The 26,019-nt window shown below is 40.4% G+C and overlaps 1 protein-coding gene across 1 annotated transcript in view; it reads right to left on the reverse strand.

Moving 5' to 3' along the window:
* Positions 1–26,019, reverse strand: part of CSMD1 (CUB and Sushi multiple domains 1) — a 2,494,699-nt gene that overhangs the window by 401,029 nt on the left and 2,067,651 nt on the right. The window contains exons 39-41 of the mRNA XM_040430026.1: positions 25,001–25,070; positions 22,182–22,298; positions 13,959–14,168 (exon numbers count right to left, since the gene is read on the reverse strand). Coding sequence (XP_040285960.1) covers positions 13,959–14,168; positions 22,182–22,298; positions 25,001–25,070 — 397 coding nt within the window. The remainder of the gene's footprint in view (positions 1–13,958; positions 14,169–22,181; positions 22,299–25,000; positions 25,071–26,019) is intronic.

The following is a 26,019-nucleotide window of genomic DNA, read 5'->3' on the forward strand; positions in this document are numbered from 1 at the left end:
TGAGGTCATATTGTGGCATTATTAACATTGGGGTCTGAGCTAAGGTCTGATTGGGGGTCTTATTAACATTGGGTTCTGATTGGGTCTCTAAGCTGTTATTAATGGTTAATTAAACATAATTAACATATAAGTAATTGGTCTTTAATTTAATCTACTGTAGTTGTTTATTTAGTTAAGAGAAAATAAAGTAGAGGAAAAAATTATCAGCAATCCATAATGGGACCCTGGCAGCAAGATGACCATGAATGTAAAATAATGTACTAGATACAACTAAATAAATTTCAGATGAATGTTTTTCTCAGCATGATAATAACAGAATGTATCATCATATAAGTTCTTTAAAAGTATATTCGTCATACTATAGCAGCTGGCAAATAAAATGTACATTTGAAAGATAACTATTTACACAGCATTACTGTCGACCATGATTAGGAGTTTTAGATTTATAAAACTAGTAAAATATGAATATCCTCAAAGCAGTCACATGAATTTGTGAAGCATGAGCCATAACAACAAGAAGCCTCATAAAACAGCATGTTTTCAGCTGTTACTGAAGCACAAAATGTTCTTGTCCTTCCCATATGAATTAAATAGATTATTCTGAAGATACCAAAATGATAACATAAGTGCTTATTAAATAGTCTAGGATCAGAGCAGAAAGCTAAAACACATAATTACATAGTTACCTAAAACAATATAGCAAAACACCATTCTAATATGAATGATCAAATATATACAAATAACTTAATAAACAAGTGTTAAGGAACAGATTAAGTAATTCATTATATTATTAACCCTTTGCGAGTCCCATCCAGTTATATGTAATATGTTATTAGAATACAAGAAAGAAAAAAACAATCATTTCCACCTATTATTGGATTTGAACTTCTACAATTTTATGTTTGCTTATGTTGACCTGAATCACCATTGTTGTCCAAAACACATTTCTATGCTCAGTGGAATATAATGAGAGAAATGTTTGCGACAAGAAATATGCTACCTGTTATCTATTGTTAACTATAAAACTTGTATTTGTAAAGAACTTTATACAGTACAGAAAATTAAGTGATCCTTCACTTCCTAATCATCTAGCTTTATTTTTAAACTCTGGGTAAAGATTGAACTTGATGGACCTGTGTAAAGTCTCATGCCGATGTCCGTTGAACACGGTCAGTGAGATACCGGACTGGCATCCTCCTGAGTGAAGGAGCGCACGGCGTCATTGGTTGCTATGAAGCCATGTGCTTCGTGCCGCTGCTGCTGTACAGTAATACACTTGTATGATCTATGTGAGTGTATTGCTGTATAGCAGTGGTGGCACGAAGCGCACGGCGTCATAGCAACCAATGACGCCGTGCGCTCCTGCACTTAGGAGGATGCCAGTCCGGTATCTCACCGACCGTGTTCCACGGACGTCTGCATGAGTCTTAACTAAGTAACTGCCAGTTTATCAAGAAATTGAATTCACATAGCTAAGATGATATAACTTCAAAGAAGTTACTAGTGTTTAAGTGCAAAAAAAAAAAAAAAAAAAAAAAAAAAAAAAACTTTAAAGTGGTTGTCACAAAATACATTCTACATTTTCAAACTAGCACCTAGATCTGATTACTGTTTTAATTGCATATACTTAAACATTTTGTACAGCCACTGAGTTATTCAATAAAATTTATTTGCATAGCACCACCTGCTGTTTTTTATTTTTCTTATTTTTTGTCCGTCTCTATGAACTGGTTGAACATGCTCAGTAAAGAAGAGCGAATCAGAGTTGAATAAGTGGAATTCGACAAGAGTTTAAGGAAAATTTAGATTTGCACCTAAGTTGATTTTCCTCACGGTTTGTGGTAACAAATTCTATTTTTTCCTAAAATGGCTGCTGTACATGTTAGGACATGGAGCAAAGAACTTTGGGAACAAGGGATCACCCACAATGCCATGCATGCAGCCAATCAGCAGCCAGCCAGTCCCTGTGATGTCACAGCCCTATAAATAGCCTCAGTCATCTTGGATTCAGCCATTTTACAGTGTACTTAATGCAGGGAGAGATGTCAGCAGGCGCTAGGGACAGTATTAGGAAAGACTATTGTGCTAAAAAATCTATATAAAAGTTCAGGGAAAAAATATTCATGGTGTAGGGAAAGGGTAGGGAGGCATTATCCACACTATAAAAGGAGAACATGGTCCAATAGGGGAGTGTATAGCTTAGGTAATAGGAGCGATTCTATTAAACCTTTCTGCAGTAATTGGGGATCCAAATAGCTGTTATACTGCTGCTTTTAGGTTTGCACTATATGATAGCTCAGTAATTCCAGCAAACCTTGCTTGTTATTGGGATGCAAGTGCTGTGTGATATAGCCATTTACAGGGTGTATTAACAGGAAATATACAAATGTCCTATTAGCCATTCTTCAGTGATTTTACACTGTTAAACTTTTTTTTGGAGATGTATTAATAGGAAAAAAAATTGTCTTAATTGCCGTTCTGCGGTGAAGTTACATTGTATTACAGCAATTTATAGGGTGTATTAATAGGAAATATACATACGTCCTATTAGCCATTCTGTAGTGAATTTACATTGTTCTAAATTTTTTTGGGGTGTATTACTAGAAATAAAAATACGGCTTAATTGCCGTTCTGCGGTGAAGTTACATTGTACTACAGCCATTTACGGGGTGTATTAATAGAAAATATACATACGTGTTATTAATAGTGTTGATCAGGAATATTCGAATTGCAAATTTTAATCGTGAATATCGGCACTTCGAGAATTCGCGAATATTTAGAATATTGCAAAATATATTCATAATCGCGAATATTATATCTTTTTTTAAATCAATAAAATAATGCCTGGAGATCATGAATTTGCGAATTCTCGAATATATGCCGAATATTCGCGAAATATCGCAAATTCGAATATTGCCCCTGCCGCTCATCACTAGTTATTAACCGTTCTGATTGTTGTACATTTTTTGGGGGGGTTATTAATTGGGAAAAAAATTACTTCTTATTTGCTGTTCTGCGGTGAAGTTACATTGTACTATAGCCATTTACGGCGTTTATTAATTTACTTTTAATTTAATTATTTAATTTCATAGTATGTCAGACAGACAAGTGACAGGCCTTTCAAAGGGAATGGGCAGGGGCCAAAATGTTTCTGTCGCAGGCAGAAGTAGCAGCAGAAGAAGGGGGTTGACAGCAGGAGTCGCAGTGAGAAGTCTGAGCTTCCAGTGACATCTAGCGATCGTGTCTTGAACTGCAACCCAGCGGTGCTTGAATGATCTCAAGCGACATCAGACAACCCCAGCCAAGAGTCAGTGTTTTTTTCTGACACGACACTCAGTTGTCATGGCCCGGGAGCAGGCCCTGTGCCCCCAACTGTCCTCAACCTGCCTCTGTCATTTTCTGCTCCCTCAGTGCGTGAAATATTATATGTCGTAGGATCGGCTCCCCTTTTCAGTGAGGACGAGCTACTAGAAGGCAGTCGGCAGCTACTCCCTTGCCAATATCTGGAGGAGACATCCGCCGCTTCCTCCAGTAGGCAGGCAAGTAGTCATTATGAGAGTCGCGTGGGAACTGGTGTTGCGAGCTGTCAGGCTCCTGGCCCTGAGACCATCGAGGAGGATATCAGTGACGGGCATACAGTAGCGGATGATGATGTAGCCGATCGCATTTGGGAGACGGGTGAAGAAAGGGCCTTGTCATCATCAGGAGAAGAGGGTGGCAACTTACGCGTGAGGCAGCTGCTTAGCCAGCAAGGTGCTAAAGTGGCCGTGACTCAGCAGGGTGGCAGCAATGGGAGGGGGTGGCAGCAATGGGAGGTTGGGAGCCAAACGTCCCCGGCGTAGACCACCTGCTTGGCAGGAGCCTACCTGCCCGGAAAGAAGCGGTGCAGGGTTTCACGAAGGCAGCGGTAGCAGAAAGTCAATGCAGAGTGTTGGGGGGAAAGTGGCATACTCAGTGGTATGGCATTTTTTTTTTTTAAGCCGCCAGAGGAGGTAAACATGGCCATTTGACGAATTTGTGGGCAGAAGGTGAAGCGTGGCCAAGGTGCTAATGTTGGCACCACAGCCCTGCGTCAACACATGATGTAGGATCACCATAAAGTGGACTGGGAGAACCATAGCTCCGATGTGGCTGTCCAGCCTAACACAGCAAACGCTGCATCACCCAGTGGCACGCACCTGATTTCATGCAGTCAAGGCTTCACCCCCTCAGCCGAATGGTCTGTCCTTCCCATCATATACTGGTCCTGATGCTCCTACTCCTCGTCCTCCTACTCCTCGTCAGTCATTTAGTCAGCAATAATCACCAAATAGTTTGCCAAGAGACAACAGTATGCGTGCACTCATCCAATAGCGCAGAAGCTGGACATGCTCCTGGCCAAGTTGCTTGTGCTGCAGTCCCTCCCTTTCCAAGTGGTGGACTCTGCACCTTTCAAAGAACTGATGGCTTGTGCCGAGCCAAGGTGGAGAATCCTGTTGTAGTTACATTGTACTGTAGCCATTTACAGGGTTTATTAATTTACTTTTAATTAAATTATTTTATTTTATAGTATGTCACAGACAAGTGACAGGCCCTTCAAAGGGAACAGGCAGTGGCCAAAATGTTTCTGTCACAGGCAGAAGTAGCAGCAGAAGAAGGGGGGGTGGCAGCAGGAGTCGCAGCGAGAGGCCTGAGCTTCCAGTGTCATCTAGCTTTGCCAAAAAGGCAGTACCAGCCGTGCACACATATGTAGAACAGAAGATGGGCCAGTCTTTGAGCCTTTCGTTGTCTGCCAAAGTGCATGGCAGTGCCGACATGTGGAGCTATAACTACGGTCAAGGACAAGGTTCCTGTCCAGTCACATCAGCAATTTGGCCAGGTGACGCCGCTTCCGCCTCCACGTTATCACGCCGTTGGTCCTGCGACAATGTCCACCTCTGCCTCCTCATCCTCCACCGTGTTTTCAGCTTCCACTGCAGGGACAATTCACAGTGCTCCTCCAGCATACCATATGTGCAGTGCACGGCGGTGTCACGCTGTTCTGCACCTAGTTTACCTGGGCTAAAGGAGTCACACAATGGAGGAACTGCTATGCGTTCTTCATCAAGAAATTAAATCCTGGCTTTCTCCTCGTCAACTCAAAATTGGAACCAGGGTGACCGACAATGGGAAGAACATGGTGTTGGGATAAGGAGGGCTGAGCCATGCTCCCTGCATGGCGCAGATGTTAAATCTGGTTATAAAGAGATTCCTTAAGTCCAGAGTGGGTGTTTAGTGTGGCTGGAGCCATAATTACCCCAAGGAGAACTCATCTGTCCACACAAAATGTGGAGAAACTGACTTTAGTGAAGGCATAATATATGGGAATCCTCCGCCTAGCTTTCCCCCATGGAGAGCCCAGTACGCCACCGAATGTCCAAAAAAAAACCTTTGCCCTGAGCGATTCAGCACAGGGCAAAGGAGAGAATTGAAGCATGAAATGCTCCGATGCACATATCAGAGGGGCTGCCTGGGTGAAAATAGGGATATATCTAGCTTTGATAAAGAGTGGGAGGTTACCATTGTCTAGCAGTAGTAACAGTACAGTATGTATCCTGTTCCTGATTAAGGGAGAAGTGCTAGAGTTTTGTTGAGTCCTAGAGTTTTTATATGATTTGGTTAAAGTGTGGTTAAAGGGCTCATGCACATAACCGTAAATTTGGTCCATATCCGATCCATGTTTTTTTTCGCGGATTGGATGCAGACCCATTAATCTCAATGGAGCCACAAAGATGTGGACAGCACACCCATCTGTAAGTCCATTCTGCGGTCCTGCAAAAACACGTCCATTTCTTGTCTGTTTTGCAGACAAAGGATATAACATTTCTTCAGGTGTACATGATTTGCGGACTGCAAAACAATTATGGCCGCGTGCATAAGCCCTAAATGTTCTTTTAGGAAATCTATTTTATTTTTAAAATACTTGCTGCACTCTTCTAGTATTTTCACAAACAATAATTAGTTCCAAATGAAGTTAAATTGAGTACAAAACTTAAGTTTGGTAGTTGTTGGAATCTGCCCTTTTATTGTTTAAATCCTTTTAACACACTTATGTTTGTGAGTAAAATAAATGGAATCTTTTTGAAAGCCCAGTATGCTCTCAGATGCTAATGCACTAAAACCTTTCTCTTATGTTTACTAAACAGTAAAGGTAATAGAATGGTATCTTGTGTTCATCTTGGAGTTGGGCATTATTCTTGAAGACCTGGATGATCAGAATTTGTCTAAAGATAGGATGGAATACGCTGACCTAATTATTGTTTGTAGAAATACCAGCAGAGCACAACAAGAATTTTTAGACAATGACATTGTGGAAATTGGGGCATTTCCATTATTATATGCTGCCCCTGGTATCATTATTAGTGATGAGCCCAGGGGCAATATTCTAATTTGCGATATTTCGTGAATATTTGGTATAATATCCGTCATATATTCGAGAATTCGCAAATTCAAGATTATTTTCTTAATATATAATATTCGTGCTATGCACTTGAAATAAAGGCATTGGTCGCTATAGCTCCATTTTTCAAGGTGCTAGAAGTTTCCTGAGACTGGAGAAAATGGTTGGCAAGGCAGAACATTACAATCGCTTTATATGCAGATAGAGTGCTCCAATATATTTGCGATAGCTAAATCGGCACCAATAATGCAAATATTTTGGCGTAATAAGTGCAACTTCACATTTTAACAGATCTGACTACTTATTACTAGAGTTGAGCGAACCCAAACTGTAAAGTTCGGGTTCGTACCGAACTTTAGGTTTTTTGGCACCCGGACCCGAACCCGAACATTTACGTAAAAGTTCGGGTTCGGGTTCGGTGTTCGGCGATTTTTATGGCGCTTTTTGAAAGGCTGCAAAGCAGCCAATCAACAGGCGTCATACTACTTGCCCAAAAAGGCCATCACAGCCATGCCTACTATTGGCATGGCTGTGATTGGCCAACTGCAGCATGTGACCCAGCCTCTATTTAAGCTGGAGTCACGTAGCGCCGCCCGTCACTCTGCTCGGATTAGTGTAGGGAGAGGCTGCAGCTGCTGTGAGGGAGAGATCAGGGAGCGATCTTATCAAGAATTGGTTTATGTACTCAGTGATCTACAGAAAAAGTGTTTTGTGGGTGCAGTGCACAATTTTTTTAAGCCTGCCCTGAGCCAAATACTGCTGAAAACAAACTTTTTTTTCTTCATTTCATCAATATCAATACCTGATCGGCAGCCATTTTATGCAACGATAGTGCACCAGCATAGGCTATCTGCAAGTCCAGAAATACAGCTTTGGCATACTAGAGTGAAAAAACCCTCTAATATACTGCACATCTGGGATTAGACAAGCATAAGTGACTGTCACATTTAGGACAGAAATACAGCTTTTTGGTTAGGGTGAAAAAAGCCTCTAATATACTGCACATCTGTGATTACACGTGCATAGGTCACTGTCACATTTAGGACAGAAATACAGCTTTTTTCTTACTGGGGTGAAAAAAAACTCTGATATACTGCACATCTGGGATTACACGTGCATAAGTGACTGTCACATTTAGGACAGAAATACAGCTTTTTGGTTAGGGTGAAAAAAAACCTCTAATATACTGCACATCTGGGATTAGACAAGCATAAGTGACTGTCACATATAGGACAGAAAAACAGCTTTTTGATTAGGGTGAAAAAACCCTCTAATATACTGCACATCTGGGATTAACCATGCATAAGTGACTGTCACATTTAGGCCATAAATACGGCTTTTTGGTTACTGGGGTGAAAAAAGCCTCTAATATATTGCACATCTGGGATTACACATGCATAAAGTGACTGTGACATTTAGGTCATAAATACGGCTTTGGCATACTGGGGTGAAAAAAGCCTCTCATATACTGCACATCTGGGATTACACATGCATAAGTGACTGTCACATTTAGGACAGAAATACAGCTTTTTGGTTAGGGTGAAAAAACCCTCTAATATACTGCACATCTGGGATTACACGTCCATAAGTGGACGTGTAACCATCCATTCTTGTACTCAAGTGCACTTATTCTTGGTTTTATTTTGTTATATGTCCCAATATTTTGGGGGATACCCCAATTTAAAAATAAAAAATAACACAAATCAGTGTTGGCTTCCTATTCCTCCTTTACCGCCGCTTCCACCTACACCGCCACGTCAACCTACACCGCCACATACACCCATCCACTGCCTCCTCAACCTCCTACTCCTAGATCCAGATTGTTATTTTACATTTTTCTGTATTTTATGTTATTTTAAGTAATTTCCCTATCCACATTTGTTTGCAGAACAGTTGCCATGCTCTTAAGCACATTTTGATGCCTTTTGCAGCCCTCTAGCCCTTTCCAGGACTATTTTAGAGCCATTTTAGTGCCCAAAAGTTCGGGTCCCCATTGACTTCAATGGGGTTCGGGGTCAAGTTCCGGTCAAGTTCCGGTCCCGAACACAAACTTTTTTTTCAAGTTCGGCCGAACCCGAACATCCAGGTGTCCGCTCAACTCTACTTATTAGTGATTCGAGCACTAAGTTTTGTTGTTAACTTGTGACATCGTAGCACTATGTATGTATGTAGCATACATACATACATACAGTCCTGATCAAAAGTTTAAGACCACTTGAAAAATGGCAAAAAATCATATTTTACATTGTTGGATCTTAACAAGGTTCCAAGTAGAGCTTCAACATGCAACAAGAAGAAATGGGAGTGAGACAAAACATTTTTTGAGCATTCAATTAATTGAAAATAACGATTAAACTGGCTGCTTTTCAGCTGATCCAAATTTTAGGACCACATGCCTTTAAAAGGCCAAATCTGTGCAAAGAGGTGGATTAATTGTCATTTTCTGTCAGGTAGTCACACGTTGTGATGGCAAAGGCAAAAAAACTCTCCATTTTTGAACGTGATCGGGTAGTTGAACTGCATAAGTAGGGTCTCTCACAGCGAGCCATCTCTGCTGAGGTGGGACTCAGTAAGACAGTCATTTGCAATTTCTTAAATGATACTGAGGGTTATGGAACAAAAAAGTCAAGTGGAAGGCCCAAAAAAATTTCATCAGCACTGAGCTGGAGGATCCAATTGGCTGTCTGTCAAGACACTGGACGATCCTCGACCCAAATTAAGGCCATTACTGGTGCTAACTGCAGCCCCATGACCTTTATACTGCATCTGAGACTGAAGGGCTTCAAAAACAAAAAACGTCTTCAAAGACCTCGTCTCCTTGAACGCCACAGAGCTGCTCGTTTGGACTTTGCAAGAGAGCACCAAACATATGACATTCAAAGGTGGAAGAAATTTTTATTCTCTGATGAGAAAAAATGTATCCTTGATGGTCCTGATGGTTTCCAACGTTACTGGCATGACAAGCAGATCCCACCTGAGATGTTTTCTACGCGCCACAGTGGAGGGGGCGCCATAATGGTCTGGGGTGCTTTTTCCTTCAGTGGAACAATGGAGCTTCAGGAAGTGCTGGGGCGTCAAACAGCTGCTGGCTATGTCCAGATGTTGCAGAGAGCATTCCTCATGACTGAGGGCCCTCGTCTGTGTGGTAACGACTGGGTTTTTCAACAGGACAACGCTACAGTACACAATGCCCACAGGACAAGGGACTTCTTCCAGGAGAATAACATCACTCTTTTGTCCCTTCCTGCGTGTTCCCCTGATCTAAATGCAATTGAGAACCTTTGGGAATGGATAGCAAGGGAAGTTTACAAAAATGGACAACAGTTCCAGACAGTAGATGGCCTTCGTGCAACCGTCTTCACCACTTGGAGAAATGTTCCCACTCACCTCATGGAAACGCTTGCATCAAGCATGCCGAAACAAATTTTTGAAGTGATAAACAATAACGGTGAGCTACTTATTACTGACTTCCTGTTTGGAAGTTGGATTTCTGTTTTGGGGGGTTTAGTTTTTTTTTGGAGGTGTGGTCCTAAACTTTTGATCAGCTGAAAAACACCCTGTTTCAGTTTATTCGTTGTTTTCATTAAATTGAATGCTCAAAAAATGTTTTGTCTCACTCCCATTTCTTCTTGCTGCATGTTGAAGCTCTACTTGGAACCTTGTTAAGATCCAGCCATGCTAAATATGATTTTTTGCCATTTTTCAAGTGGTCTTAAACTTTTGATCAGGACTGTATATATAGCACTATGTATGTTGAATGTATGTATGGACAGCAAAATCTATCAGCTTCACTATATCACTATTTAACCTACACTGACTATCTCCCACTAACTATCTGTATTATATATATATATATATATATATATATATATAAGCTAACTAACTATCTAATGTAATGACACAGGAAAGCAGAGAGCACAGCAATAACACTGCTGTCTCTGTCAGATCTGCAAAATACTGCATACAAGGGCTACTGGGGAGGTTCTTATATAGAACGGGGTAGGCAACTTTCCTATTGGTTGCTAGGGATCTTGCTAAGCTCAGACAAAGACATTGCAGCCTTCTCATTGGCCCACAAGCAGGAAGGGAGGTTACTGTTGAAAAAAAAATCAAGAATATTCGAAATTACGAATATATATCACTATATTCTAAATATTCACGAATTCTCTAAATGACGATATTCGCAAATAATATTCGCTATTCGAATATTCAAGCCCAACACTAATCATTATATATTTTATTTTCAACAATTAATTAAATGTCTGATTCTCAATCTAAAATACTAGCGTTTACAACCATTTCTCCCTACCATGCTAGAATAAATGCCATGGGTAGCACTATATTGAATCACCTGTCATCACCTATACATTCTTATTCAAGTTACCTCATATAATACCTTCATTCCCAACCAGTGTCACAGCTTATAGGGAATATGGCATCAGAAAATTACCTTTTTTTTAAATCTAATTTTTGTTATGGTGTTTTTTTTTCAGAATTTTTGTTGACTTCTTTTAATTTTTTTTCCTTGTCACTATATAATTTTTTTTTTACATAACCCTGCAATTTTCACACTGTCCCTTAGGCCTAAAATATATTTAAAGACTTCCTGTCTTTTAAGAGCAGCTACATGGGCTATAGACACAATGGACAGGAGCTGACCCAATTTGCTAATAAGCTGTGATATCACCTATTGTGAATAGTGATGAGCGTAGTTATCAAAAATTCGATTCGGCTGCTTCTCCAGATTTCATCAAGATATTTGCTTTGTGACAAATTACTTAGTCATGAAGCGCATTTCTTTGTAATTAGTGGGCACAATGATGGGGAACGGCAATTGCGCCACACCCCCGTCATTGATCCCCTCAGATACATGTTTGATCAAGGGCTTTCAGCGGTTAATCCGGTGGGGAGAAAAAAAAGAAAAATACTTACCTTATTCATTTGATCGAGGAGAGGTCGCAGCCATCTTAATTGAAGATACTCCGCAAAATCATTAATCAAGATTGCCGTGGCAGCCTCTTTGTGTGCAAAAGGATGAGGTGAGTATGATTTATTTTCCCCATTTCACGGAAAATTGATTTGTTACCACGAAGCACGAGGAAATTCGGCTTGGTGGTGAAATGTTTCCCTGAAATTCGGATCAAAGTCCACTTTGAATACTTCAATTCTCTCAACCCTAATTGTGAATGGTGGATCCTGTGTTATCTATATAGAACTGTTACTTGCCATTGTAATTCTGTCTATGGTGATAGTGATAATGGCTTCTGAAAAGTTACATGTATAGAACGTGAAATCATGACCTATTATTTGACTTAGTGTCAAATGTTAAATTGTAGGATTATATACAACTTTTTTTGTAATATAGATATGGAAAAAAAATATATATATATTTTTTTTATGAATGTTTACCATAGAAATATAATTTAAACAATAAGTGATAAGTTTGATGACACATTCCCTTTAATTCTGTTCAGCACTGACTAACTCCTTATCCCCAGCCATAGTCACCTCATGCAGAACATTTCACAGTGCTTCCTTTGCCATTCAGCGTCAGCACGCTTATATAGCATATTCTTCCACCAGCCAGTGTCATTCAAAATATTCATTTCTTGGCAGCAGATTTTTCTGTGTAAATATGGATTGTTCATTCCCGCACAGCAGAGATGACTGCTCATGATTAGTCAATTATCAGCTCCAGCTTGACATCTTGACAGACTGTGGTGATACTATATATATATATATATATATATATATATATATACAGTCGTGGCCAAAAGTTTTGAGAATGACAAAAATATTAGTTTTCACAAAGTTTGCTGCTAAACTGCTTTTAGATCTTTGTTTCAGTTGTTTCTGTGATGTAGTGAAATATAATTACACGCACTTCATAGGTTTCAAAGGCTTTTATCGACAATTACATAACATTTATGCAAAGAGTCAGTATTTGCAGTGTTGGCCCTTCTTTTTCAGGACCTCTGCAATTCGACTGGGCATGCTCTCAATCAACTTCTGGGCCAATTCCTGACTGATAGCAACCCATTCTTTCATAATCACTTCTTGGAGTTTGTCAGAATTAGTGGGTTTTTGTTTGTCCACCCACCTCTTGAGTATTGACCACAAGTTCTCAATGGGATTAAGATCTGGGGAGTTTCCAGGCCATGGACCCAAAATGTCAACGTTTTGGTCTCCGAGCCACTTAGTTATCACTTTTGCCTTATGGCATGGTGCTCCATCGTGCTGGAAAATGCATTGTTCTTCACAAAACTGTTGTTGGATTGTTGGAAGAAGTTGCTGTTGGAGGGTGTTTTGGTACCATTCTTTATTCATGGCTGTGTTTTTGGGCAATTGTGAGTGAGCCCACTCCTTTGGATGAGAAGCAACCCCACACATGAATAGTCTCAGGATGCTTTACTGTTGGCATGACACAGGACTGATGGTAGCGCTCACCTTTTCTTCTCCGGACAAGCCTTTTTCCAGATGCCCCAAACAATCGGAAAGAGGCTTCATCGGAGAATATGACTTTGCCCCAGTCCTCAGCAGTCCATTCACCATACTTTCTGCAGAAGATCAATCTGTCCCTGATGTTTTCTTTGGAGAGAAGTGGCTTCTTTGCTGCCCTTCTTCACACCAGACCATCTTCCAAAAGTCTTCGCCTCACTGTGATTGCAGATGCGCTCACACCTGCCTGCTGCCATTCCTGAGCAAGCTCTGCACTGGTGGCACTCTGATCCTGCAGCTGAATCCTCTTTAGGAGACGATCCTGGTGCTTGCTGGACTTTCTTGGACGCCCTGAAGCCTTCTTAACAAGAATTGAACCTCTTTCCTTGAAGTTCTTGATGATCCTATAAATTGTTGATTGAGGTGCAATCTTAGTAGCCACAATATCCTTGCCTGTGAAGCCATTTTTATGCAACGCAATGATGGCTGAACGCGTTTCTTTGCAGGTCACCATGGTTAACAATGGAAGAACAATGATTTCAAGCATCACACTCCTTTTAACATGTCAAGTCTGCCATTTTAACCCAATCAGCCTGACATAATGATCTCCAGCCTTGTGCTCGTCAACATTCTCACCTGAGTTAACAAGACGATTACTGAAATGATCTCAGCAGGTCCTTTAATGACAGCAATGAAATGCAGTGGAAAGGTGTTTTTGGGATTAAGTTAATTTTCATGGCAAACAAGGACTATGCAATTCATCTGATCACTCTTCATAACATTCTGGAGTATATGCAAATTGCTATTATAAAAACTTAAGCAGCAACTTTTCCAATTTCTAATATTTATGTAATTCTCAAAACTTTTGGCCACGACTGTATATATATATGACATACATCTTTAATAGGTGGAGCTCCTAGATGTGGCTGTTTCCTTAAGCCATTATACTATCACTGCTCTAATGTGGCCACAAGTTTGGGGAGGGGGGTCACAGACCACTATTCTTCTGATAGTATCAGAAGTATCAGCTACCCCACCTGCCTTAAACATCATGCAATGGAATATGAAAAATTTTTGCAAAATTTATTTTAAAGCCTCTTACCTTGATAAACAAGCTTAAATCCTTGTCTATTCTCAGAGTGATCACTAAAAAAGTGAATGAAAACTTCATGTGTTGTGCTAAGCAAAGGTAAAGGAAGTTCATTGCCACTAAATTGCCCGATCTGAGAACCTGGAAGAGTGGGTCCATTTTGTATTTCAAGAATGTCATGATTCGCTTCAGTAGAAAAATTTTCAAATAGAATGTGAGCACCTATGAGAAAATGTAAGAAGATTTACAAGAAAATTATATGTAATGAAGAAAAATGGGTAAAATAATTATGTCTATAAAATATCTGATTTCATAATAAATAAATAAAGTATAACTAGCTCTTTTGTGTGCCCTGGGTGAATGCCATAGCCTGCCTTGTCCTATGGCTCCATGACGTCAGGATGAGTGCATAAGCAAAAAGGCTATAGCTATGTGATCAACAATAGGAGCCTAGCTGCAACTGACCGAAATTTCTGTTTCTGACCATTTAACCCTTTAATTTTCACTGCTCCATGCCATAATAATTGGAGTCCTGATAAAGTCCCAAGGTTTGCCATTGGCATGGATTATTAGATTGCCTCCCAGTGATGCACTGACAGGATGCATCACTGGCACACTAAATTCTTAAAATTATCAGCTGATCAGAATTTTAAGTTTCATAGTCAGACAAAAAATATAAAATTAACACCAATTAAAATGGTTCTCCCACTTCAGCAAATTGCATTTATCACGTAGAGAAAGTTAATACAAGGCACTTACTAATGTATTGTGATTGCCTATATTGCCTATTTTACTGGCTAGATGCATTTTACCATCACTTAATACGATGGATGCTCATATTCAGGGATTACGACCACCCTGCACTCCAGAAGTGGTGGCCGTGCTTTTACACTATAGTGTGCAAACATGACCACCGCTGCTGGATTGCAGGGTGGTCATAACCCCTGGATACGAGCAGTGTATAATGTGATGGAAAAATGAATCAAACCAACAAAGGAGGCAATATGAATAATCACAATACATTAGTCAGTGCCTTGTATTAACTTTCTCTACATGATAAATGTCATTTGCTGAAGTGAGAAAATCCCTTTAATAGGAAAAAAAATCATAAAAATTAGAGATGGGACGGGGGATTCGTCGAATCCACGAACCCCTCGAATCTTGCTGCATTCATGGGATTCGTGGACTCGAATCCCGACGTAATTTACCTGATACGAATCCGACGAATCCCGGTGGGAGGGACTGGGAGGAGGAGCTGGGGACCGGTGTGTTCACTGTGCTCCGGCCCCTCCGCTCCAGTACAGTTATAAAATGTGTAATTCTATTAATAATGATTAATGCTGCCCCCTCTGTAGTATAACATTCAATATATCCTACTTACAGGGCTACTGATATCGTAATGCAGGCCGGCCGGGCAGACGAGCGGCAGAGTGACTGACTGCCGTCACGTGCCTGCGCCGCCTGCTTCATTCATAAAGTAGGCGGTGCAGGCTTGTGACGTCAGTCAGTCACTCTGCCGCTCGTCTGCCCGGCCGGCCTGCATTACGATATCAGTAGCCCTGTGAGTAGGATATATTGAATGTTATACTACAGAGGGGGCAGCATGAATCATTATTAATTAAATTACACATTTTATAACTGTACTGGAGCGGCAATGGGGGGGTCTGTGGATTACACTGTTAAGGGGTGGGGGGGAGGTCTGTGGATGGTACTGTTATGGGGTGGGGGGGTCTGTAGATGACACTGTTAAGGGGTGGGGGGGGTCTGTGGATGGCACTGTTATCGGGTGGGGGGTCTGTGGATGGCACTGTTATGGGGTGGGGGGGTCTGTGGATGGCACTGTTATGGGGTGGGGGGGTCTGTGGATGGCACTGTTATGGGGTGGGGGGGTCTGTGGATGACACTGTTAAGGGGTGGGGGCTGGTCTGTGGATGGCACTGTTATGGGTTGGGGGGGTCTGTGGATGGCACTGTTATGGGGTGGGGGGTCTGTGGATGGCACTGTTATAGGATGGGGGATCTGTGGATGCCAGGGGGAGAGGTGAGAGGCACTATGATACTACTGGCACATTGGGGGGGAGGCACTATGATACTGGCACATTATAAGGGGAGATGGCACTATGATACTGGCACATTATGGGGGGAGATGGCACTATGATACTGGCACATTATGGGGGGAGGTGGCACTATAATACTGGCACATTATGGGGGAGATGACACTATGATACTGGCACATTATGGGGGGTGATGGCACTATGATACTGGCACATTATGGGGGGAGGTGGCACTATGATACTGGCACATTATGGGGGAGATGGCACTATAATACTGGCACATTGGGGGGAGATGGCACTATGATACTGGCACATGGGGGGAGGAGAGAGGCACTCCACACTTGATACTGGCACATGATTAGGGGGGCATCTATGGGGACACTTACTGGCACATTATTGGGTGGCACTGTGGGGCCACTTCTTATTGGCACATAATTGGGGGGCACTATGGGGGCATCTACTGAGGCCACAAAGAAGGGGTATTTTATATGGGGGGCTCTGTGTGGTACTAGTATTATCAGGGGTATTATCTGTTTCTGCAGTATAGTATTGGGGAGCACAGCGAAACAGTATTGGGGGTGTTAGGATGATTTGTCCAGAAGATGGGAGGATGATGGAAAAGTAGTAAACTAAGATTTTTTTTGGTCAAACTGCAGAGACGAAAAATGGCTGAAAAATGGTGTCTGGTCTGAAGGTCTGAAAGGAGAAGATGAGGAAAGAGAACATCTACATCAAAGGAGACGTCACTGGATGTAAGAGGTATGTGGCACTGTATTACCCTGTATGTTCTGTAGTGATAGGAGCAGGGGTCATAGCAGGGGTCATCGCGGTCATAAAGGGTGCGACCGTGACTGGGAGGTGGAGGTTTAGACAAACTGACGCGGTCTGACTTTGTTTCTTACACCGTGCATTCACACAATTATGTACATGATTCGTAGGATTCGAGATTCGAAAGATTCAATATATTCGAGAACCTTTTCGGATTCGGATTCAAAATAAATTGGATTCGTCCCACCTCTACTAAAAATAAATGACTAAATTTTTTGATAAATTTTTTTTGCCCATAAAACATGGTTTTATCGTCCTTTATGCTACTGTAATTAATCAATATATTTATCCTTGCTTTGATATGCTAGTCAAAATAAATATAATTTCATACTGCAAAATAATAGGAACCATCTTTGAATCAAACTTTTTCCAATGTGCAAATATGTTTTCATACTTTCTGAAATTATATTCATAGACATGAACATTCATAGACATACAACACATAAATCTATTACATATTTGATGACAAGTGAGATTTTTGCTGTACTTTGAACCGAAGTACAAAAAATGAGAGATTTATCAGAATTTTCATGAAACTATCTTTATGAGGGTGTTCCTGTGGTTTGGGAGCCAAATGTTAGTGAGCATAACATTTGCATTTGTCAAGACCTAAGGGTATGAACACACGGTGCAGTTATAGGGTGTTTGGGCTGCAACTATGCTGTGGCTGAGTATTCTGCAGCCAGTTAAGTCATAGCTGCTCCTTATTTGACTAATGAAGAACACACTATATAGCTGGTCTGCATTATCAGTATATATACAGTGGGGGAAATAATTATTTGACCCCTCACTGATTTTGTAAGTTTGTCCAATGACAAAGAAATGAAAAGTCTCAGAACAGTATCATTTCAATGGTAGGTTTATTGTAACAGTGGCAGATAGCACATCAAAAGGAAAATCGAAAAAATAACTTTAAATAAAAGATAGCAACTGATTTGCATTTCATTGAGTGAAATAAGTATTTGAACCCCTACCAACCATTAAGAGTTCTGGCTCCCACAGAGTGGTTAGACACTTCTACTCAATTAGTCACCCTCATTAAGGACACCTGTCTTAACTAGTCACCTGTATAAAAGACACCTGTCCACAGAATCAATCAATCAAGCAGACTCCAAACTCTCCAACATGGGAAAGACCAAAGAGCTGTCCAAGGATGTCAGAGACAAAATTGTAGACCTGCACAAGGCTGGAATGGGCTACAAAACCATTAGCAAGAAGCTGGGAGAGAAGGTGACAACTGTTGGTGCGATTGTTCGAAAATGGAAGGAGCACAAAATGACCATCAATCGACCTCGCTCTGGGGCTCCACGCAAGATCTCACCTCGTGGGGTGTCAATGGTTCTGAGAAAGGTGAAAAAGCATCCTAGAACTACACGGGAGGAGTTAGTTAATGACCTCAAATTAGCAGGGACCACAGTCACCAAGAAAACCATTGGAAACACATTACACCGCAATGGATTAAAATCCTGCAGGGCTCGCAAGGTCCCCCTGCTCAGGAAGGCACATGTGCAGGCCCGTCTGAAGTTTGCCAATGAACACCTGAATGATTCAGAGAGTGACTGGGAGAAGGTGCTGTGGTCTGATGAGACCAAAATAGAGCTCTTTGGCATTAACTCAACTCGCTGTGTTTGGAGGAAGAAAAATGCTGCCTATGACCCCCAAAACACCGTCCCCACCGTCAAGCATGGGGGTGGAAACATTTTGCTTTGGGGGTGTTTTTCTGCTAAGGGCACAGGACAACTTATTCGCATAAACGGGAAAATGGACGGAGCCATGTATCGTGAAATCCTGAGCGACAACCTCCTTCCCTCTGCCAGGAAACTGAAAATGGGTCGTGGAGGGGTGTTCCAGCACGACAATGACCCAAAACATACAGCAAAGGCAACAAAGGAGTGGCTCAAGAAGAAGCACATTAAGGTCATGGAGTGGCCTAGTCAGTCTCCGGACCTTAATCCAATCGAAAACCTATGGAGGGAGCTCAAGCTCAGAGTTGCACAGAGACAGCCTCGAAACCTTAGGGATTTAGAGATGATCTGCAAAGAGGAGTGGACCAACATTCCTCCTAAAATGTGCGCAAACTTGGTCATCAATTACAAGAAACGTTTGACCTCTGTGCTTGCAAACAAGGGTTTTTTCCACCAAGTATTAAGTCTTTTTTTGTTAGAGGGTTCAAATACTTATTTCACTCAATGAAATGCAAATCAGTTGCTATCTTTTATTTAAAGTTATTTTTTCGATTTTCCTTTTGATGTGCTATCTGCCACTGTTACAATAAACCTACCATTGAAATGATACTGTTCTGAGACTTTTCATTTCTTTGTCATTGGACAAACTTACAAAATCAGTGAGGGGTCAAATAATTATTTCCCCCACTGTATACACTGCTCAAAAAAATAAAGGGAACACTTAAACAACACAATGTAACTCCAAGTCAATCACACTTCTGTTAAATCAAACTGTCCACTGAGGAAGCAACACTGAGTGACAATCAATTTCACATGCTGTTGTGCAAATGGGATAGACAACAGGTGGAAATTATAGGCAATTAGCAAGACACCCCCAATAAAGGAGTGGTTCTGCAGGTGGTGACCACAGACACTTCTCAGTTCCTATGCTTCCTGGCTGATGTTTTGGTGACTTTTGAATGCTGGCGGTGCTTTCACTCTAGTGGTAGCATGAGACGGAGTCTACAACCCACACAAGTGGCTCAGGTAGTGCAGCTTATCCAGGATGGCACATTAATGCGAGCTGTGGCAAGAAGGTTTGCTGTGTCTGTCAGCGTATTGTCCAGAGCATGGAGGCGCTACCAGGAGACAGGCCAGTACATCAGGAGACATGGAGGAGGCCGTAGGAGGGCAACAACCCAGCAGCAGGACCGCTACCTCCGCCTTTGTGCAAGGAGGAACATGAGGAGCACTGCCAGAGCCCTGTAAAATGACCTCCAGCAGGCCACAAATGTGCATGTGTCTGCTCAAACGGTCAGAAACAGACTCCATGAGGGTGATATGAGGGCCCAACGTCCACAGGTGGGGGTTGTGCTTACAGCCCAACACCGTGCAGGACGTTTGGCATTTGCCAGAGAACACCAAGATTGGCAAATTCACCACTGGCGCCCTGTGCTCTTCACAGATGAAAGCAGGTTCACACTGAGCACATGTGACAGACGTGACAGAGTCTGGAGATGCTGTGGAGAACGTTCTGCTGCCTGCAACATCCTCCAGCATGACCGGTTTGGCATTGGGTCAGTAATGGTGTGGGGTGGCATTTCTTTGGAGGGCCGTACAGCCCTCCATGTGCTCGCCAGAGGTAGCCTGACTGCCATTAGGTACCGAGATGAGATCCTCAGACCCCTTGTGAGACCATATGCTCGTGCGGTTGGCCCTGGGTTCCTCCTAATGCAAGACAATGCTAGACCTCATGTGGCTGGAGTGTGTCAGCAGTTCCTGCAAGACGAAGGCATTGATGCTATGGACTGGCCCGCCCGTTCCCGAGACCTAAATCCAATTGAGCACATCTGGGACATCATGTCTCGCTCTATCCACCAACGTCACGTTGCACCAGAGACTGTCCAGGAGTTGGCAGATGCTTAAGTCCAGGTCTGGGAGGAGATCCCTCAGGAGACCGTCCGCCACCTCATCAGGAGCATGCACAGGCGTTGTAGGGAGGTCATACAGGCACGTGGAGGCCACACACACTACTGAGCCTGATCCTACATCAAAGTTGGATCAGCCTGTAGTGTGTTTTTCCACTTTAATTTTGAGTGTGACTCCAAATCCAGACCTCCAAGGGTTAAAAAATTTAATTTCCATTTTTTAATTTTTGTGTGATTTTGTTGTCAGCACATTCAACTATGTAAAGAACAAAGTATTTCAGAAGAATATTTAATTAATTCAGATCTAGGATGTGTTATTTTTGTGTTCCCTTTATTTTTTTGAGCAGTGTATATATATATATATATATATATATATATATAATATTATTAATATAATTATTAATATAAATTATATATGCTTTCCTTATTAGTTAAATAAAAGCTATAGCAATCTAATTGGCAGCTCAACACTCGGCCACATAACCACACCTTGTGGTAGTACCCCTAAGGCTCAATCATAAAGTTTAGATAAGACATTATATATCCCATGATTGTAAAGCCTTCTTCATAGTTTAAAAAATTATTAATACATACTCTTTCAGGACACAACCTATTTTAACTTTTTCATTTTTCCGTCCAGTGCTTCCAAGAACCCTCATTTTTGTTTTTGTTTTCTGTTCACATAGCAATATAAAGGCTTGTTTTTGTGGGAAAGGTATTTTTTAATAGCCTTGTTTACCATAGCTTCTATTGGAAAACATGCGGGGAAAAATGACAATTCTATTAAGTTTTTGGGGTTTTGTTTTTATGCACTGTGCACTGAAAATTCTGACAGCCATAACTTTTTGATCTTTATATTTATATGTACAGAGCTGTATGAAGGATTGTTTTTTATAGGGCAAACTGTAGTTTTTAATGATATATTTTTGGGGTACATACAACTTTTGATCACTTTTTATAAAAAAAAAATAGGGGGACAAGGTGACAAAAAAATCGTGAATTGTGTGTTTTAGTTATTTTTCCATTAAGGCGTACACTACTCAGGAAAAATATTTTAGATTTTATTTGTTCAGACAATTTTAGATGTGGCAATACCTGTTATGTTTACATTTTTATTGTTATGTAATTGGGAAAGGGGGTGATTTGAATTTCTACTATTTTGTGTTCTTTTATTTTTTTATTATTATTTTTTCTATAACTTTTAGTCCTCTTAGGGGATTTTCTGTTTGATTGTCCCATAGACCACAATAGAATACTTTTATGGGATTTAGAGAGGCTGTCTGAGAATCCATGTCTTGTGCACAGTTTTTCAGGCCGTTAGTTGTGACAGCCCTGGGAACTTTCCCAAACTTTCCCAAAGTCATTACAACTGACTGGAGTCCCACAATTTCTCCACGGGAGCTCCGATCAGAAAGGCAGAAAGATCCACCTTCCTCTGCCTAACCCACAAATGCCACAATCTCTATGGACCATAGCTCAGGGGTTAAATGACTGGGATTGGTGTCATCGCCAACCCCAGTCACTGTGGACAGGTATCTTAGATATTAAAACAGCTTGTACATGCCAAGGTTCAGCACATGAGCATGCTTCACACACTTTAGACTGCCCCATGATGTAACTATATATCCTGGTGTATGTTAGAATTGAATAAAAAAAAAGTCCTTTTGACTTGTAGTAATTACTAGTGACCATAGCTCATCTCAATATCTACCCTCTTCATAATCTGTAGAAAATATATATTTGCATAAATCAAGATACAAACCAAAGCCAACTGGTAATAAAATCTTCCATGAGCAGTCCAAATTACTTGGGTAGTTTCCAGGAAAACCAGGGCTTAAAATCACTCCAATCAGATGTGTTAATATTCCACCACATTTAGCTATAAGTGGAAAAAAAAAATTAAAGGTGAAATGGCTACTTCTAATGGTTAGTTAAATGGCATCATGCACTTAAAATTATATAATTTATCAAGTCAGAAAATCAACGCAACAGTATCTACAGAAATATTAGGAAAATAACCAGCACAGGGTTTTGGACCTCCATAGGTTATGGTGGACTTTAACAATCATGAAAGTATAGTACATTTGGCTGAGCTGCTAATTGACATTATTCATATTTTTCAGAACAATTGATAAAAATGTTGCACTGTATAAAAAAAAAACATTTATTCAAATAATTATTTTCCAAATTTATAAATAAATTATAAATTTTAGTGACAATGATATTTCTACCCATGATTTTCTTCTAGCATTATACAGATATAAAGCAAGCTTAGCAAAAATCAGCCTTTCCAATATGCTGAGTATTTTCAATTATTTTGTGTTTTGCATTAGGACATTTTAATATAGCATCAGCTAACCATGGCTTTTGCTTGGGAATAATTAATCATCTTTGACATTAAAGGCTATACTAGTAGGAACACTTTTATCATGACTATAATACTAATAATTTTTCTATGCTTTTTAATATAATCACACAAATATCTATAGTGTCTTACACTGTGTGAAAGGTTAAAACAATAGTACATATTGTTGTACCGCTATAGTAAGAAATTTAATTTCAAATTATGTTGAGGTCATAAGGCCATTATTTTCTGTTTTGCAACTGATGCATAAAATATCAGTTTGCATTGGTTCATTAATAATATTATATTATTTATTTATTTATTTATTAGTCCATCTGATATCCAACACAGAATCCTAGTTAGGCTTTCCTTCAATAGTGGCAAAGATTCTATTCACAACCCTACCGCTCTATCTTAATACCCTGGACAGGCTAATGTGCTTATTAGCCTGATGCTTGCCACTTATTACCTTTTTCAAACACTTATTTCAAACACAGTATTTTGACTCATACCAGAATTCCACTTGGCCTGAATATATTTTATTGTATGATGATTTTACTACTAAATGCTGAGAAATACAGTGGGATGCGAAAGTTTTGGCAACCTTGTTCATCATCATGATTTTCCTGTATAAATAGTTGGTTGTTACGATAAAAAATGTCAGTTAAATATATCATATAGGAGACACACACAGTCATATTTGAGAAGTGAAATGAAGTTTATTGGATTTACAGAAAGTGTGCTATAATTGTTTAAACAAAATTAGGCAGGTGCATAAATTTGGGCACCACAAAAAAGAAATGAAATCAATATTTAGTAGATCCTCCTTTTGCAGAAATTACAGCCTCTAAACGCTTTCTGTAGGTTCCAATGAGAGTCTGGATTCTGGTTGAAGGTATTTTGGACCATTACTCTTTACAAAACTTTTTTAGTTCATTCAGGTTTAATGGCTTCTGAGCATGGACAGCTCTCTTTAAGTCATACCACAGATTTTCAATTATATTCAGGTCTGGGGACTGAGATGGCCATTCCAGAACGTTGTACTTGTTCCTCTGCATAAATGCCTTAGTGGATTTTGAGCAGTGTTTAGGGTTGTTGTCTTGTTGAAAGATCCAGCCCCGGCGCAGCTTCAGCTTTGTCACTGATTCCTGGACATTGATCTCCAGAATCTGCTGATACTGAGTGGAATCCATGCGTCCTTCAACTTTGAAAAGATTCCCAGTCCCTGCACTGGCCACACAGCCCCACAGCATGATGGAACCACCACCATATTTTTACTGTAGGTAGCAGGTGTTTTTCTTGGAATGCTGTGTTCTTTTTCCTTCATGCATAACGCCCCTTGTTATGGCCAAATAACTCAATTTTAGTTTCATCAGTCCACAGCACCTTATTTCAAAATGAAGCTGGCTTGTCAAAATGTGCTTTAGCCCACCTCAAGCGGCACTTTTTGTGCTGTGGGCGGAGAAAAGTCTTCCTCTGCATCACTCTCGCATACAGCATCTCCTTGTGTAAAGTGCGCCGAATGGTTGAACGATGCACAGTGACTCCATCTGCAGCAAGATGATATTGTAGGTCTTTGGTGCTGGTCTGTGGGTTGACTCTGACTGTTCTCACCATTCGTCGCTTCTGTCTATCCGAGATTTTTCTTGGTCTGCCACTTCGAGCCCTAACTTGAACTGAGCCTGTGGTCCTCCATTTCCTCAATATTTTCCTAACTGTGGAAACAGACAGCTGAAATTTCTGAGACAGCTTTCTGTATCCTTCCCCTAAACCATGATGGTGAACAATCTTTGTCTTCAGGTCATTTGAGAGTTATTTTGAGACCCCCATGTTGCTACTCTTCAGAGAAAATTAAAAGAGGAGGGAAACTTACAATTGACCCCCTTAAATACTCTTTCTCATAACTGGATTCACCTGTGTATGTAGGTCAGGGGACACTGAGCTTACCAAGCCAATTTGAGTTCCAATAATTAGTTCTAAAGGTTTTGGAATCAATAAATGACAACAGTGCCCAAATTTATGCACCTGCCTAATTTTGTTTAAACAATTATAGCACACTTTCTGTAAATCCAATAAACTTCATTTCACTTCTCAAATATCACTGTGTGTGTCTCCTATATGATATATTTAACTGACATTTTTTATCGTAAAAACCAACGATTTATACAGGAAAATCATGACGATTAACAAGGTTGCCCAAACTTTTGCATCCCACTGTATACTATAAAGTTTCTTACCAATGCAAAGAGGGGAAGGATAATTCCATCGCCGCACTGTTCCAGGCATACATGAAATATGAGAATGTCCCTGTTGATACAAAACTATAGCAGTTTAGAAACATAGAAGGGTTACATAAAAAAGCAGGATGACAAAACCTAAACTACAGTGCAGTGTCAGATCAGAGTTCCCAGTCTGCATTTGAGCTATGTGAAAACATTCACTCTACTGGCAGTAAAAATATATACTATATTCTCATATCAAAATGCATCAGAACTGTTCTTGGAAGTTTTTACTGAAGTGTTCAAAGAATGTATCTCTTCTTTAATGGCTTCTTTTTCTAAGTATGAACCTATATTTTCTGACATTTGTGACAAACAGGGGTAACCACAGATATAGTTTTTTAATCTTCATTTATTTACCTGGTCAAAAATTGCTCAATTATAGGAAGTATGTAGATCGATGAATTTGCAAACATTCAGCATTTTCACATATCTCTATTCCTAGTTCAAAGATCAAGGCCTGAAGTGTGTATCAATTAGGCTTTGAGCCACTTGTGCATAGCCTATATGGTGGCACATGGAAATTTGTTTGGTTACACTCTACATACTGCATGTGCTACTACATGAGTCTCCTTTATATGGTAATGTATTGTTCCCTAAACTCAATGGGGTAGATTTACTAAGGCTAACAGTCTAAAGTCTGTTGATAAAAAAGAGTCTTGCACATCTTAATACATTTGGTGCATATTGAGGTAGTTTATGCACCAAAAAAACTAATTTACGCCAACTACAAGCAGACAGATTTCAGCTTTAACTTATGCCAGTTCCTCTCATAATTACAGTATCTCTATTAGTCTATTGCTGACATTTCTAAGACTTCTCGACTTTTGAAAAGTGGTGACAAGTCTAAAAAGGAGTGTATTATGGTTCAAATATGGTATGTACAATAATTTGCAACATTGTATGCCATAACATTGGTGTAAATCTTTTGAAATATCTTCCCTAATGTTTCTCAAGGAGAATACTTTACTAAATGA

The sequence above is a fragment of the Bufo bufo genome, chromosome 4, assembly GCF_905171765.1.
Source record: "Bufo bufo chromosome 4, aBufBuf1.1, whole genome shotgun sequence".
Classification (NCBI taxonomy): Eukaryota; Metazoa; Chordata; class Amphibia; order Anura; family Bufonidae; genus Bufo; species Bufo bufo.